The following is a 16,761-nucleotide window of genomic DNA, read 5'->3' on the forward strand; positions in this document are numbered from 1 at the left end:
AAATATCCGGAAAAACTCCTCCAGGTGTTTTCTAAAGTTTTCCTCAAGATACTTCTGAATGAGTTCCTAAAAAATCCCAATGAATTTTTAAAAAATATTCGAAGTATTTTCCGAAGGTTTTTACAGTAAAGCAGTAATCTCGGCAGTAATAGAACGCTAGTGGCCCTGAAACCATTGAAATTATTCTGCCAAAATATGCTTCAATAAGCTTAATAGCCTATTCAGATTACGATTAGATTATTTATCGTAATAAATATCGTGTTAAGGCTCAAGAAACAATTGGACAATGGGAAGAGGTTTCCGATCGAACCACCATCGGGACTGTGTCGTTTGTCTTTTTTCGTCTGCAGCAAAATTATAACTGTGGTAGTGCAACACCGAGCGGCTGCACAAACACTCACTTGAAACACGTGATTGCTGATGGTTGCCAATTTTACTTCCTCTTTAAAGCGGAGAAAGAAAATTGAATGTATGGGTAGGCATCAGGTTGTTGTTTTTCATGATATTTATGATCATAAATGGCATAATCTGAATAGGCCTGAACTTGGCCGTTTGACAGTTAGGTATAGTACCGGTATATTGGCTGCTCGGTCCAAGAAAACTAGATGTTGGTCACGCGAACAGGTATAAGGACGTTATGCATAAATGATATTAAGCATAAAATGCCCAAAAAACAGCCCACGACATAAAGAAGGTATTATGCCTAACGTCATGGACCCAGAAATCTCATATTTTTGCATCAACACATTTTCTGAAGGAGTTTTCGTAAGAATTCCTTAAATTAAAGTCCAGTGCACAGGTTAGGGAAACGCCACTGATAATAAGTTCTGAAGGATTTCCTGAAGAAATTCTCAAACATGTTTCCGGAACATTTTCTTAAGAAGTTTTCTTAAGCTTTTGAAAAAAAAAACAGCTGAAAAAAATTCAAAGAGATTTCCGATAGAATTGTTAACCAAGTTTGCAAAGAAATTCCTAAAAAATAATTCAAAAGAATATCTGAAGAAATCTGCAAAGTATTTTATAAAGGTTTTTCCGAGGGATTTTCATTATCGAACAAACACCTAAAGGAATTTGAAAAAAAATCGTAAAGGAATCGTCAAAAGCATCTCTAAAGGAATTTCCGAAACGATTCCTTGAGATGTTTTTTAAAGTTTTAGCAAAGAAATTTTCAAATTAAATCCTGGAGGAAGTTCTGAAGCAATTCTTAAAATCCGGAGGATTTTCCGATGGAAAAATTTTCAAAGGAATACCTGGAGGAATTTCCTATGTGATTCCTCAAGGAATTTTGATTGAATGGCTGAAGCAATTTCTGGGTGAACTTGTGAAGGAATTCCTGGAGGAATTTCTTAAGTAATCAAAATATTCTTTAAAATAATATTTTTTGCAATATTTACTTTTTTGAATTGATCATTTTGCTGCTAAAATCTATATATGACACGTTCGTTTTTGCCTGGAAATTAATGTAAAACACCTGGAAAAATCAGGGAATTTTGTTTTTCCAGATGAGTAGACACCCTGTATTGCCTTTTCATAATTAACACCAAGTGCAATTTCCCTGCCACACACATGTATCTTTCTCAGATATGAGAAATAAGTTAATTTGCCTTCCACTCATTTCATTACGCTAAGCTAAGGGCTTAGCGGTTTTATGGAACTCTTATGAATAACCTTAAACTTGCTTTGAAGACGATCTTAAGAGTGGTCCATTTGGTCATAACATAATCTTGTAGCGGTCATCAAGAAGTCGTCATATAGATTTTAGTTTTATTGCTAGTCTTGAAAATTTGCTCTCCAAAACTGCTAATAGAGTACAGGGTTTGCAAAAATCGCTCTCAATAGATAACGAACAACGATAAAAGAGAGGCAAAAACTGGTCCGAATCATAACAAGCCATGATAGCAAATTTATCAAACTTGTATACAAGTGCGAAAAAACAGAATCGGATAGGCAGCCCCCACAGAAAAATGGTGATTCTAGCTTTGTTTTCGCTCCTTTCGTGTTGGTTAGATGTGTAGAACAAGTTGAAATGCATCATCAGAGCCAGTGCTCCCCGCATTTGGAGCTTTCTAAAAGAAATTTATCATGGGGTATAACATCCCGAATCAGTTCTCTATCATGACAGCTTGCGAAAAAAGTTTCTCGCGGTATGCTACGCATCGTATTTGTATACAGAGATGATAAGTGAGAGACTTGCTCTTTCTCTTTAGGATTCAATCCCTGATAGAGTACGATAAATCTCAAAATGTTACTTGAGCGCCCCTTTGACATCCCTTCAGGGATTCCTACGGAAAATCCTCTGAAAAGGCCTTTGTAAATTCCACCGGAAATTTTTGCTTTTAGTAAAATTATACTAAATTCCTTCTGAAATTCTTGTAATTATTCAAAAATATTTGTTGGAGAACTTTTTCCGGCAATTTATTAAGGAATGAAATCGAAAATTCTAAAGAAATTTTCGGACAGGTTTCTAACGGAAATGTCAAAGGAATTCCCAGATTGAATTTCCGAAGGAACTCTTACAGATTTTTGAATGCAATTTTAATTTACGAAATAAATTCTAAAGAAATATACGCAGGTCTTGAGAAATTTGGAATTAAATTTCCGGATGAATGTTCGAAGGAATTTTTGAAGGTGTTTTCGAAAGCATTCCTGGATGAAATTGTGGAGAAATTCGTGAGAGGAATTTCGAAGGAATTTCAAGAATTTCTTCCTAGAGCTTCGGAAGGGATCTCTTAAGGAATTACTGGAATAATTTGTATGAGGAATTGTTCAAATGAAATAGGGTATCTGTTCCCATATTAATAACAGCCCGTATATTAATCCCACCTGTCGATGAACCAAATAAAAAATCAATTTAATTACAATTTCTCACATCGTATGTACACAATAATGGATGGAACACATTCTTGAATGTTTGGAATATTATTCAAGATTTTTTAAAAGTAATGTTTTAATGGACAAGAATCAAATTATTAGAAGATAAAATTATTATGCACTTTTATTTTCATTTTCCTACCTCTGAACTGTTGGTTTGATGCACTGCTCGCTTGCTACTAGCAGTTTCATCTATTTTCACGCCGTTGTTTTTCGCTCAATTTCAAGCTAACACAAGTGTATCCTTTCGAAATTCACTTCACAGCACATAAAGCACATCACATTTTCACTATACATATAATTATATTTGAAAAACCAACGCGATTTCCTATAGTTTGATATAGGTTTGTTTCGAACAACGTCTAAATTATCCTTGCCCGTATTCCAAACTGTTTACATGCTTTGCAGTACTCTCAAGGGTTGCCGACCTAGATTTTTATTTCAAAAATGTTTGAATAAATTTTTACTGTGAAATTCTACTAAAATAAGGTATATCGAAAAGATTATCTACGACAAACATAAAATTAAACTAATAAGCTGAAAAACTTCAACAAAAACTGCAGATTTGTAATTATATTTCAACTCAAATAAAAAACATTGTAGAATTCGGCATCACTGCAATCATATCGTTACGTATACACACAAGTAATAGTGTGCGTATTTTATGTTGGAAACAGTATTATTGATATAGGTACAGGCATAGGATTAACTGTTTTTGAATGTTATTGAAATAGGTGCATGGCGGTGATGATGTGTTTTAGCTAAATACTTCTATAATGTGATAATAATTTTCTTTTTGAAGTTACCAAATTGTTTTCAATTAAAAATTACGTGAGCCGAGCATAGTTATTCTCATGTTTCTTGATTATTGGGTAAGAAATCAATGCATTTTATATGCGCATTGCCTTATTGTTATTGATATAGGAACAGATACCCTAAATGCTGATGAAGAACTTCGTAATTCAATTTCGGCAGGAATTCCCAAAATTATTTCCAAAGGAATTCATAAAGAAATTCTACAAAAGAAATTTGGGAAGGTTTTCCAGAAACAATTTCCGTAGGTATTCCCAAAAGAATTTCTGAAGGGTTAGCCTTCTGTAGGCATTTCCGAAAATAATTTTGACTTTCCAAAGATTCCCAAAAAAAAATCCCATAGATTTCTCCTAAACAATTTTCGACGGTATTCCTGGAACAATTTTCTTAGTTATTCCAGAAGGTATTTTTGATTTTTTCCAAAGGAATTCTCAAGGGAATTTCCAAAGGAATTTTCAAAATAATTCGTAAAGAACTTTTCAAACGGAATTTCCAAATTTGACCCTGAAGGAATTTCCGACCTTCTTGAATTTCTGCAAGAATTTCTTGGAATTATTTTCGAAAATCTTCCGGAAATTACTTCGGAGTTACATCCAGAAATTTCTATGGAAATTCCTCATAATATTCAAAGAAATATTCGAAAATTCAAAAAAGGAATAAAAGGAAATTTTAGAAAATTCCTTCTTTAGGATTGTTTTCAATAGCTACAAGTACAACACCAACGGAAATAGTTGTAGAAATTCTTTGGGAAATTCTTCGGTCATTCGGTTTTGCGGGCGATCGCTCCTGTCAAATGAGCTAAGACACAACTCCGCTGCAATGTTAATACATGTAGGTTGGTGGGTGAGCTGCGAAAACTTTGCGAGCCATTATGGGGGTGGCGGTAGTGTTCGATGATTTTTCATCACGGCGTCGTGGGCAGCAAATTTGAATTATTTTCCATGGGGTGACACGTCGGTTCGTCGGTGGTGCAATGTTATAAGAAGAATAAGAAAACAATCGATCTGTCATCGAACTGGCTTCTCTCTCAGATGATAATTTGATAAATTTGGAAAAGTGAGACGTGAGACTCTCACTCGTCACTTCACGCTTCTCACTTTTGACAGCAAGAAGTAAGAAATGAAGAGTGAAAAGTGAGACTTCTCACTCCTCATTTTTCATTGGACCGACCCTGTCGGCCAAACGACCCTTTCGGCCAAATAACCCTTTCGGCCAAATGACCCTTTCGGCCAAATAACCCATTCGGCCAAACGACCCTTTCGGCCAAACGACACTTTCGGCCAAATGGCCTTTTCTGCCAAATGACCCATTCGGCCAAATGACCCATTCGATCAATATTTGTGATGGTATGTATCGCACGACCTTCCTTCTGTCAAACTTCTCACTTCTCACTCCTCGTTTCTCATTGGACCGACTCTTTCGGCCAAATAACCCATTCGGCCAAACAACCCTTTCGGCCAAATGATCCATTCGGCCAAATGACCCTTTCGGCCTAATGGATTGTTCGGCCTAGTGGCATTCGGCAAAATGGCTTTCGGCCAAATGACCCTTCCCCGTTTTGAATGATTTCTAAAAGAATTTTTGAATGAAATTTTGGTTTACGAAAAAAAGCTCTAAAGAAAAATCTGAAGGTCTTGAAGAATTTGCAATTTAATTTCCAGATGAATTTCCGAAGGAATTGAGAAATTCTTCAAATAAAATGAATGCTGATGAAAAAGTTCCTAATTCAATTTCGGCAGGAATTCCTAAAGTAATTTCCAAAAGAATTCATAAAAAAAATCATAAAAAAAATTCTCCAAAAGAAATTTTGGAAGTGTTCTCTTAAACAATTACCGTAGGTATTCCCAAATGAATTTCTGAAGTGTTTGCTGTAAAAATCCGGATTTTCCGAAGGAATTTCTAAAATAATTTCATAAATGATTTGCCAATAATTTTATAAATGATTTGTAAAGGGAATTTCTGAAGGAATTTCTTAATGTATTTTCGATTTATTTTCAAAGGAATTTTCAAAATAATTCGTTAAGGATTTTTCAAACGGAATTTCCATATCAGACCCTGAAGGGGCCCTCCTTAGCCGTGCGATAAGATGCGCGGCTACAAAGCAAGACCATGCTGAGGATAGCTGAGGGTTCGATTTCCAGGGCCGGTCTAGGCAATTTTCGGATTGGAAATTGTCTCGACTTCCCTGGGCATTAAAGTATCATCATGTTAGCCTCATGATATACGAATGCAGAAATGGTAACTCGCAGTTAATAACTGTGCTTTATGAAGCTGCATGGCGGCAATGTCCCAGCGGGGGATGTAATGCCAATGAAGAAGAAGAAGAAGACCCTGAAGGAATTTCCGACATTCTTGAATTTCTGCAAGAATATAATATTTCTTCGAAAATTCAAATTTTATAAAATTCCTTCTTGTAGGATTTTTTTTGGTACCTACAAATACAACACCTACGGAAATTATTATAGAAATTATTTTGGAAATTCCTTTAGGAATTTTCGGAATAAATTTTTAGATTCCTGTCTGTACTTTATCAAGTAATCCCTTCGGAAACTCTAGGAAGAGATTCTTGGAATTCTTTCGAAATTTCCCTCGTGAATTTCTTCAGAACTTCATCCTGGAATTCCTTTGAAAAATATTTTAGGTATTCCTTCGGTCCTCCTTCTGATTTATTTAGCAACTCTTATAGAAATATCCTTTGAGCATTCTTTCGGGAATCTCTTCACAAAATCCTTTAGAAATTCCTTTATATATCTTTCGTTGGGAATTCCATCGAGAATTCTTCAGAAATGTCTTACAAAATTCCTTCAGGAAATCTTTTGAAATTTCAGTAAGAAACTAATTCGAAAATTTCTTCAGAATTTCCTTTCTTATTCTTCCATAATTTTCCGGAAGAATTATTTTAACAGAAATTCCGGGATATTTCCTGCTGGAATTTTAAAAGGAATTTTACATTGTTTTACTAAAGGAATTTCTGGAGAAATTTACAAAGGCCTTTCGGGAGGTTTTAGGAAAGAATCCCTGAAGAAACATTTAAATGAACTACAGTTTTTTCACTTGTCATAAGACGAGTTTATACCATCCCATTGAATTCCACCACTTAATTGTATCTTGACAGATACGTATTTCGACCTCAACAGTAAGGCCGTCTTCAGTGTCTCGTACTTGACTCGACTTGCAGTTTTTTTTTAATTAATCCTGAAGGAGTTGCCGAAAAAATTTCAGGAGGATTTACCTGAGAAATTTTAAAAGAAATTTCTGAAGAAATTTCAGGAGGAATTTTTGAAGAACAACCTGAATAAATTTTGGACAAGAGTTTCTGAACGAACTCTTGAAGGAATTGTTAAAGGAATTTCCTAAAGAACTATTAAAAAAATGGAAGAAAGAACTTGCAATAAAATTTTCAAAAATACCAATTGGAATTTTCATATTTTTTTTAATTTCTTAAAAAAGTTCTCTTTCAAAAATTCTGGCAAGAACTTTTCCGGGAATTTCTTCGAAAATCCGGACAGTACCAAAACAAAACCCTGTTTTAAATCTAGAATTAAAACTTGCCAAAAAAAAAACGAAAATATCGGGATTGCAGTCGATCCATCATCATACTTCTTCGGATATTATCGAGAATTCATTGAAAAATTATTTCAGGAGTTGCTTCGCAAATTTCTTCAATAATTATTCAGGTAATATTTCATGAATTTATTCAAAAGTTCGTTCGGAAAATACTCCCCCAGGAATTTATTCGGTTAGTCACTTAGAAATTGTTTCTGACATACCTTCAAAAATTCCTTCAGGAATTTCATCTTGAATTTCTTCTCTATCAAGGAATTTCTTCTCTCTCCTCAAGAAATTTCATCAAAAATCAAAAATCAAAAATTTTATGAGGAATTCTATCAAAAATTCCTTTAAAAAAAATTCTAAGAATTCTTTTAAGTAACCCCTCATGAATTTCCTTCAAGAATTCCTTTAGCAATCCTTCCAGGTTTTCTAGGTTCCTTCTAGGTTTTCCATCCGAAATTCCATAGCCTCAGCTCCCGTAGTTTTCGCCGGAATTTCCTAACGAATTCCGCAAGGAATTTCCGAAGGAAAAGTAATTTCCGAAATTCTTGAATTTCTCTGCGTATTCCTCCAAGAATTTCTTCGGAATTTCCTCCAGAGATTCTTTCAGCAAATTCTCAGGAAATTACTTTGGAGCTAGATCCAGAAATTCTTTTGGAAATGCATTTAAGTTATTCCTCACTTGTCATAAGACAAGTTCGTACTATTCCACAAGTGGTGGAATTCAATTGGATAGCACGAACTCGTCTTATGACAAGGGAAGACATTTCACTAAAAGCTCCACATAATTTTCTTATCAAGATATTCCCAAAAAAATTCTACAGGAAAAACAAAAAAACTTAAGGAATACTTGCGTCTTGAGAATGTCTACGGAAATTCTTCAGCACTTCATCCAAGAATTCTTTTGATTAGCAGGAATTCTCAAGAGAATTTCTAAAAGATTTCCAACATATCCCGAAGGAATTTCCGAAAAAAAAGGTACTCCTCTAGTTTAATTCTTGCTAGTCTGGGTTCAATGCTCAGTACTTGTCTTCGTTGGAATCTCCAGAAGTCACAAACTCGTTGACAGCGAAACAGTGTGTACCATGGTTTCTAATTCTCCTGGACACGTTTCACAATAGGGATTGTCCACTACGCCTCGATGTTTAATTGTTTTATGCATAAACACAAACCAGTTGGACTTCTGCACAGATGTCAAAGATCTATTGTGTAGATTTAAAAAAATATTTCTCCAGTCTCAATGCGGCTTCAAACTCAGATAATGGAGATAGATCGCTTGAGACGTTCGTTGGTGTATTTACCAAATGAGTCAATTCCGTTTTAATTCAGAGATGTGGCAAAACATGTCTGGAATTAAGTTGTTTGGGTTGTGTAATAAACTACTGAAGAAAGGCAACTGGTGAACCAGACTTATTAAGGTGATTATAGAATGAAGCCCGTGGTGAATTTCAAATTCACCACACGTTTATCTACATACATTCAGTGTTGGTAAAAACTCAAAATCTCAAAACTCATGGATGATTCAAATCAAGCGTGAGTTTAAACGCACCCAACTCAGCAGCTTAAAACTCACGCTTGATTTGAATCATCGTAGGTTTTCTTTTGTTCTCCTTCGTTAAAAACAGTGAATTAACGTTTGTCGCATAGAATATTAGACACTCTTCCATGTATAAGCAATAAATTGCCCCCAAATTGATTTCAAATGCGTTTTTAAACCAAAATGATTTTTTGGCAAATGAATGAAATGCATCATATTTTAGCATGAAAAATTCAAACGTGATGCATTCCTTTAAAATCGCAGACGATTTCGTTCGTACGGGAGCGCTCGTTGATTGAGATTTATGAGTGATTTTACCAACACTGCATACATTTCCAAAAGCCCAAATCTGGCGTAATAGTTTTCGTACAGTGCCGAAACTCAATTTATGATTGTTCAGCATAACTAAGCAAACGATCTTCCATTATTTCAGCCCCATACGCGTTATGGTTCTTTCATCTCGTGCTCTTGAAAAAAAATATTGGAAAAGCACGTGGTTTACAAAATGGCCGATTTCTGGCTTCATTCTATAATCACCTTAACCTATTCAAAAGTAGAACCTTTGGCTTTGTCTCAGGACAGTGAAGATTGAGGCAACCTCTCGACATCGGGAGAATAATTGCTACTCTTCATCAGTTTTGCCCATACCAAATGAATTTTCCTATCTCTGTTTTAATTTTGTTAGTAAATTTTCTTATAAGAGGGATGTTAGAAGCCAAATACCATACTTTTGAGTTGATATACTGCCGCTAACCGCAAGTTGAGCACATCTGTATATGGGCGTCCATATACAGATGTGCTCGACTTGCGGTTAGCGGCAGTATACGAGTTAATCAAAATTATTTTTTCACTAGATTTAACTTTCTTGAATGATGAAGTGCAGATTTGTTCGTGGTTTGTATTGGACGTAGAACGAACAGAGATCGCGTCCAGACATGTTTTCTTCAGTAAGCAGAACAATTGGTCCGTCGCCGTATTTTTGTTCTGCTGTGGCCTTTAAAAGAATTATTAGTTTTGTTATCATCGATCAAACTCTTGATCAAACTACACACGGCAAACCGTTTACCTAAGCGAACCCTGCCACACTCCCCACCCCATGTATCTAATATTCCAGTGATTTCTCGTGGAAGTGCAGATGACTCGTCGGCTTCTATCAAAGCAAGAATCATGTCCTACCCATTCCTACATTCACATTCTCCTACCCATTCCTTAATTGACCTGCATTCGGACACTGCCGGCGCGTGTATTGCTTATTTTTAGGTCACCAGTTTTTGCACATTAAGTTTGAAGATGATCTTAGTCCCAAACTTCATCTGTTGGTTCTCTGAGTAATTACAGCTGACCTGGCAATAACGCCGTGGGCCGTCAATCATTCTCATGCTCATGCTAGATTTAACTTTCTTGGATGATGCAGACACAAGCGGATGCGTAGACCATTTAGGACAGCTTGCCAATTGACGTTCGGTGCTTGATTGATGTTGTCCCAGAACTGCACTCCTAGGATTTTTATGAAGTTCTCGATGTTAAGCCATTACGTATCTCCCGTAAGATTAACATTTCCGATCAATGCAACTACAGTTGTTTGTGTGTTAAAAATAGCACCAGAGACGATTCCAATGTTTTTGAAGATATTTACCACTCTTAGTATTGCTTGTTCACTTTCAAGAAACATGGAAATATCGTTTGCATACGCATTCAGCATAGCGTTGGGAAATCGTTGCGCTATACTGCCCATGATCGCATATTTGTAACACTCGCATTTTTGTTCATTTTGTAAAAGGCCTATAAATCGTTCAGAAAGCTCAATTTACTGCATCTAATCCCACAACAGTAAAATAGGCTTTACTATCTTGCTTATTTGTGGTAAGCTGGAAATAATTGAGTTGGTGGGGAGGATTGACAAACGATTTACAAAATCAACCAAAATGCAAATGTTATAAATATGCGATCATGGGCAGTATAGTATCAAGTAACGGTTGGAGGTACAAGACGAACAGGTACAAAGATAGTTGATCTCCCTGCCGTACCGAGCGATTGATCTTGATTTAGTGATTGGTGCAAAGCAGATAATAATATAAGGTATTTTAGTGATACTTTACAGATTTCCTAACTTGTTCTCTGTTATTTTGTGTTATGACAGGTCAACAAACTGATAGACCATAGGGTTTCTTACCCCATTCCCGGCCTAACATGCGTACGACTGCATTATTCAATTGATATTTATGACAGGAAGCATCTTTTCCTGAATTTTGTGGGCTGTATAATACTGCATTGGGGTTCACTTCTGCTTAAAAAATAGCTATTCGTGCTAAATATCGTTCAAGAAAGCTTTTATTTGATTTAAATTAACGAGGTGCAGCACTCATTTCAGTCATAGCGATTTCCATTCGGCATATCCACAAAAACCAGTTCCCGGCCTAAGTAAAATTTCACTCAATCTCTCAACATTTCTCTCTCATTCTCTCTCGGGACGGTAGAAAATGCGACGCAAACAAAAATATGCACGTTCCACGACAACAAGATGCCAGATGGTATCATTCATAATCATTTTTATTTGGTTGAGAAGATATATTTACTCATCCAATTTTTTTCCAAATACTTAAAAACAATATTTTTTTCACCTTTTGAAATCAAGAAAATTATAAATAACATGATAGCGTCAACATATTAAACAGTTTTCCTATCAACGATGAAGGATCATTTTCATTCTCCTGGCCTTTTGGCAGCACGGTGCGGCTAGAAGTTTTTGGGCCGAGGTGATTTTTTGTTCAGTTTGAGAATACATTTTAAATGTATTCTAATATGTTTATATAAGTTCTAGTGATACGTTCTAGTGATTAGATTGAAGTGCGTGTGTGGAGCATTATGGTGTGGTGATTAAAAGCTTGAAGCAATGATTGTAACGAGCACTGTGACGATTTTCAGGTAGGTGTTTATTTGATGATACCGTTTTGTAAAAGTGTAAAGAATCACTCCGGCTCAGTGGTGTGGCATCGGAGAGTGAGATTTTGAAATCTACATTTTTATTTTCTACAATTGGATCAATTAGGAGTAAAACAAGTGATTGAAAGATATTGAATATTGTGAAAAATAAATGGGAGAGTTTTTAAAAATTATCAATCATAAACCTACGGCTTCGAAACAGTATAAATCTTTAGTTTTCTGTGTAGTGAGCCGGGAACCGGGTCCATAGGCCCAAGTAGTGATTTACCCTATATGTTGCTGCGATTAATACGTAGATTGTGTAAAAACAACACTACCGCAACTATACTGCCTTGAATCGCATATTTGTTCCATATGAATAGGAAACCCAGCAAAGATTGGACAGATATAGTAATGGCAGTATAGGAACACCCACGACTATCAGAATTTTTACACTATTAGTTCTATCTACCCACAAACAGACAATACATTTGAAATTGTGTAGGTTTTTTATTTACATTTACATTACAATTGTAGCATAACATTAAATTTAGGATCCAATCCTTTGTTTTGTAGAATGTTTAAATTCACGTGTGTATACTTTCTGAACCTCCGAAACAGTAAACCTATGGGCATGTTTACCACTGTAGCAATGCTAAAACCGCCAACGAAAGGACATTCCGCCTGTTTACGTAAAGAAGGTAGACGCGGTGCCAACAGCACGTGGATACTTTTTATGAGCCCTGAGGGCGGACAAGCATTCCGAACTGACACAAGACAACGACCCAACAAAGCGGAATGGGTGGTTATTTGGATGAGCAAACATACATTTTATGGAGGTCCTTCCGGTCGTAAAAGGCAAATTTTTTCGCTCGCTCAGGTCTTTAGGTGAGGGTGAATTTTCGGGATGAAGCGGGACTATGTGGTGACAGTAGACGGTGCAAGGGCAGATAAATTAGCTGGATTATTTCGCCTCTGTTTGCCACCACACCACAACAAATTGTCCTGAGGCGCTGTTTGTGTCCCTTCGGGGTGCAAAATTTGATTACACGCACAATTTGGATCTTGAATGTGGAACAGGCAATTATTTATCGGCTGGATCTGGGGGTGTTTGCCATAACACCGAAGATTTGCTACCTTCAAGTCGTGAACTTCCCATTACTGCTCAATTTACAATATTGATACTATCTACTATACATCTTAATAATTTATTAGTTTCTACTCAGTTTGAAAAATACTTTCATACCTTATTTTAGCTCATACCTAATTTTACTTATCCGGAATTCATTGATTGTACCATTTTGCAAACCTGATGCTACCATAAAATACTAAATCATTTTGTCTTATTTCATCTCTCATTCCACAGGGTATATGTCCGGGAAATCGACTGAAAATCATCCAACCGCACGATTCCGGCTGTTTCACCCTCTCGCCAGCGTCGTCGCCCTGCCCCTCGATTGGCCCCGGCACCAATCTCAACAGTCCCGTCCCCAGTGACATCTACGAGAACACCACCACGGCATCGAGCATTTCGTCGGCCACGTCCGCCCCAACGCCGGGCTCCAAGCATCATCAGCACCAGCAGCAACAGCAGCAGCACCAGGGCAAGCGGAGATCCTGGCACATAAATCCAAACAAGGTACGTATGGATTGGTCAGTCGCTTTTTTTTTGTTTCTTTTTTGATGGGACTCACAAGCGTTTCACTATACGGTTTGCGAGGATGACCGAAAAGAGGACGTCAACGGGGACTAAGATGGATTTTAATTATACATTAGGGGATTATGACCATATAGCAGACCATTCGTTTCCAGCATTAGTGGTGGGAAACCTTCCGCATTTCTCAGTGTAAGGATTCTTCCGGGTATGAAACTCATTAGAGATTCTAGGCATGGCGTGGTAGTAAAAGCTACCGAACTTGAGTTTCAGAGAAAGTTAATGGGTACATTTTTCTTTTTGCGTATGATATACAGCAAATTCGGATTCGTTGTTATTCAATTTCGCACACAAAAAATCATTGATCGTAGTTAATGTCCCGCTTCAATTTTGCTATAAGCGTTATCAGTTTATTCGTAAAAGCCAATTTTGTATTTTTCCATTGATTCATTCACAAAAGCTTGCTTATTTCATAGCGGTTTATTCTGATTTCTGTATTTTTGTTTGGTTTTGTGCAAACTTCCCAATGTGAAAGCTTTTTTTTTTACGCAACTGTTTCGATTCACAGAGTTTAGCATTTTATAATGCTTTTGCTAATCTGATTTAGGGTAAGAACCAAGCTGGTCTGGGTTTCCAATGCATTGATACTAATCCTCAACTGGTGAAGTAAACCGTTAGAACATCCACTTCTTGTTTAGAGCTTTTTCATAGAGGATCTTTTCGCTTTGTCGCTCAAAACGAGAGTGTTTCTGCGAAAATTAATGAAAAGTTTTTTTAACTAGTCAACCCGGCAGACGTTGTCCTGTATAGTAGGCGAAAATGCGCCTTGCGAACTGCCCTTGTGAAATTCCCATATGGATCTTAATTTTAGTTGTTCATAATTTACTCAACCTAACTCGTGATTTTCGCATGAGTAAATATTATATAAACCCGTCGGAAACGATAACGAACATATTTGCTAAAGGAATAAAGAAAATCCATCTAGCCGTTTTCCAGTTGCGGATACGAACACAGACCATTTCATTTTTATTATATAGAAGATAGATAAAGGTTTCAGTGCGCGTATTGTGATATCAATATTTGTCATATTCGAAGTGTATTGATTCGCTAAAATTAATATAATATCCTGAGCGAATTTCAAAAATATCTGAAACTTTGCACAGATTTTCAATTTCATCTAAATCGTCATTTTTCGATATCAATTTGACATTGATCTTCATATTGAGTCACGACTAACTTTTCAAAAGGGTGTACATAATATGTGAAAATGGTTCCAAAATATTCGAAAAGTTGCACAGCAAAAACGGAATGTTCGATTGTTATGATTATTTCAACAAAATTAGACAACTAAATGGTTATTCTTAAGAAAATGTAAACCGTAAAAAAATGTTTTTTTGCCTTGAAAAATATCATTTTTGTCACAAAAACTAAAATATCTTAAAATCCTATATTTTTACGAACGTAATTTTTTTTAGAGAAATCGGTTCATTATATTAGCTATATACCATACAAATTTGGCGCTGGTAAACTAATAAACAAAAATGTTATGATATTTCAAACATTTCACAATTTTCACATTTAGTAAAAAAAAATCTGTTTAAATTATTTCGAGAATCGCAGTTTGATGCTGATTTTATTGGTAAGGTCTTTGCGTGATTTCAACATTTTGTTTTTATGATATTCCATATTTATGTATTCATCGATATTATGTTTATTATATGTATAAATATTATATGTATAAATAAATAAAAATGAATTACCAGATCACAAAAATAATCATAGATTTGACATTTAATATGAGCACCAGAATCGAATCTATTTAGAAGTCTTAGTCAAGTGTGTGGTTGTCGTTGGGCCGGCGTAACCGAAGCATTACTCGTCATTGTCCTTTAGTGCAATTGATGGCTCTGCAATGAAGGAACGACTTTGTTTCAATGGTACCAATCAACCTGGAATCTACGTATCGGGTGACGTTGAGATCTTATAAATTTATCATATCCGCCAGAGGTGAGCCAGCCTAGGGCTATTATTATTATTTATTCAGACTAAGGCCGAAGTGGCCTGTGCGGTATATAAGAGTCTTCTCCATTCGGCTCGGTCCATGGCTACACGTCGCCAACCACGCAGTCTACGGAGGGTCCGCAAGTCATCTTCCACCTGATCGATCCACCTTGCCCGCTGCGCACCTCGCCTTCTTGTGCCCGTCGGATCGTTGTCGAGAACCATTTTCACCGGGTTACTGTCCGACATTCTGGCTACGTGCCCGGCCCATCGCAGTCGTCCGATTTTCGCGGTGTGAACGTTGGATGGTTCTCCCAACAGCTGATGCAATTCGTGGTTCATTCGCCTCCTCCACGTACCGTCCGCCATCTGCACCCCACCATAGATGGTACGCAGCACTTTCCTTTCGAAAACTCCAAGTGCGCGTTGGTCCTCCACTAGCATCGTCCAGGTCTCGTGTCCGTAGAGGACTACCGGTCTAATTAGCGTTTTGTAGATTGTCAGTTTGGTACGGCGGCGAACTCTATTCGATCGGAGCGTCTTGCGGAGTCCAAAGTACGTACGATTTCTAGCCACTATGCGTCTCCGAATTTCTCTGCTGGTGTCATTTTCGGCAGTCACCAGTGAGCCCAAGTACACAAATTCTTCTACCACCTCGATTTCGTCACCACCGATGCAAACTCGCGGTGGGTGGCTCACATTGTCTTCTCTTGAACCTATTCCTATAATGTACTTCGTCTTCGACTTGTTGATGACTAGTCCGATCCGCTTAGCTTCCTCTTCAGTCCGATGTAGGCTTCTTCCATCTTCTCAAAGTTACGTGCCATAATATCTATGTCGTCGGCGAAGCCAAATAGCTGGACGGACTTATTGAAAATTGTACCACTCGTGTTAATCCCTGCTCTTCTTGAATAGCAAACACGAAAGACCATCACCTTGCCGTACTCTGCGGGTTTCGAAGGGACTCGGGAATGCCCCTGAAACTCGAACTACGCACATCACCCGATCCATCGTCGCTTTGATCAACCGTGTCAGTTTATCCGGAAATCCGTGTTCGTGCATTAGCTGCCATAGCTGGTCCCGATCGATTGTATCATATGCGGCTTTGAAGTTGATAATTACATGATGATGTGTGGGCACGTTGTATTCGCGGCATTTCTGCAGTACTTGGCGAATGGCTAACACCTGGTCCGTGGTGGAGCGTTCGCCCATAAAACTCCGCCTGGTACTGCCCCACGAACTCCCTTGCAGTTGGTGCTAGTCGACGGCATAAAATTTGGGAGAGTACCTTGTAGGCGGCGTTCAGCAATGTGATTGCGCGGTAGTTGCTACAATCCAGCTTATCGCCCTTTTTGCAGATGGGACACACGACACCTTCCATCCACTCCTGCGGCAAAACTTCCTCCTCCCA

The 16,761-nt window shown here is 37.2% G+C and overlaps 1 protein-coding gene across 2 annotated transcripts in view; it reads left to right on the forward strand.

Moving 5' to 3' along the window:
• The window catches only part of LOC134209656 (breast cancer anti-estrogen resistance protein 1), a 461,209-nt gene that overhangs the window by 331,511 nt on the left and 112,937 nt on the right, over positions 1 to 16,761 (forward strand). For both annotated transcript variants that reach the window (XM_062685658.1, XM_062685659.1), the window contains exon 3: positions 13,062 to 13,334. In XM_062685658.1, coding sequence (XP_062541642.1) covers positions 13,062 to 13,334 — 273 coding nt within the window. The remainder of the gene's footprint in view (positions 1 to 13,061; positions 13,335 to 16,761) is intronic.

Source organism: Armigeres subalbatus, chromosome 2 (assembly GCF_024139115.2).
Source record: "Armigeres subalbatus isolate Guangzhou_Male chromosome 2, GZ_Asu_2, whole genome shotgun sequence".
NCBI lineage: Eukaryota > Metazoa > Arthropoda > Insecta > Diptera > Culicidae > Armigeres > Armigeres subalbatus.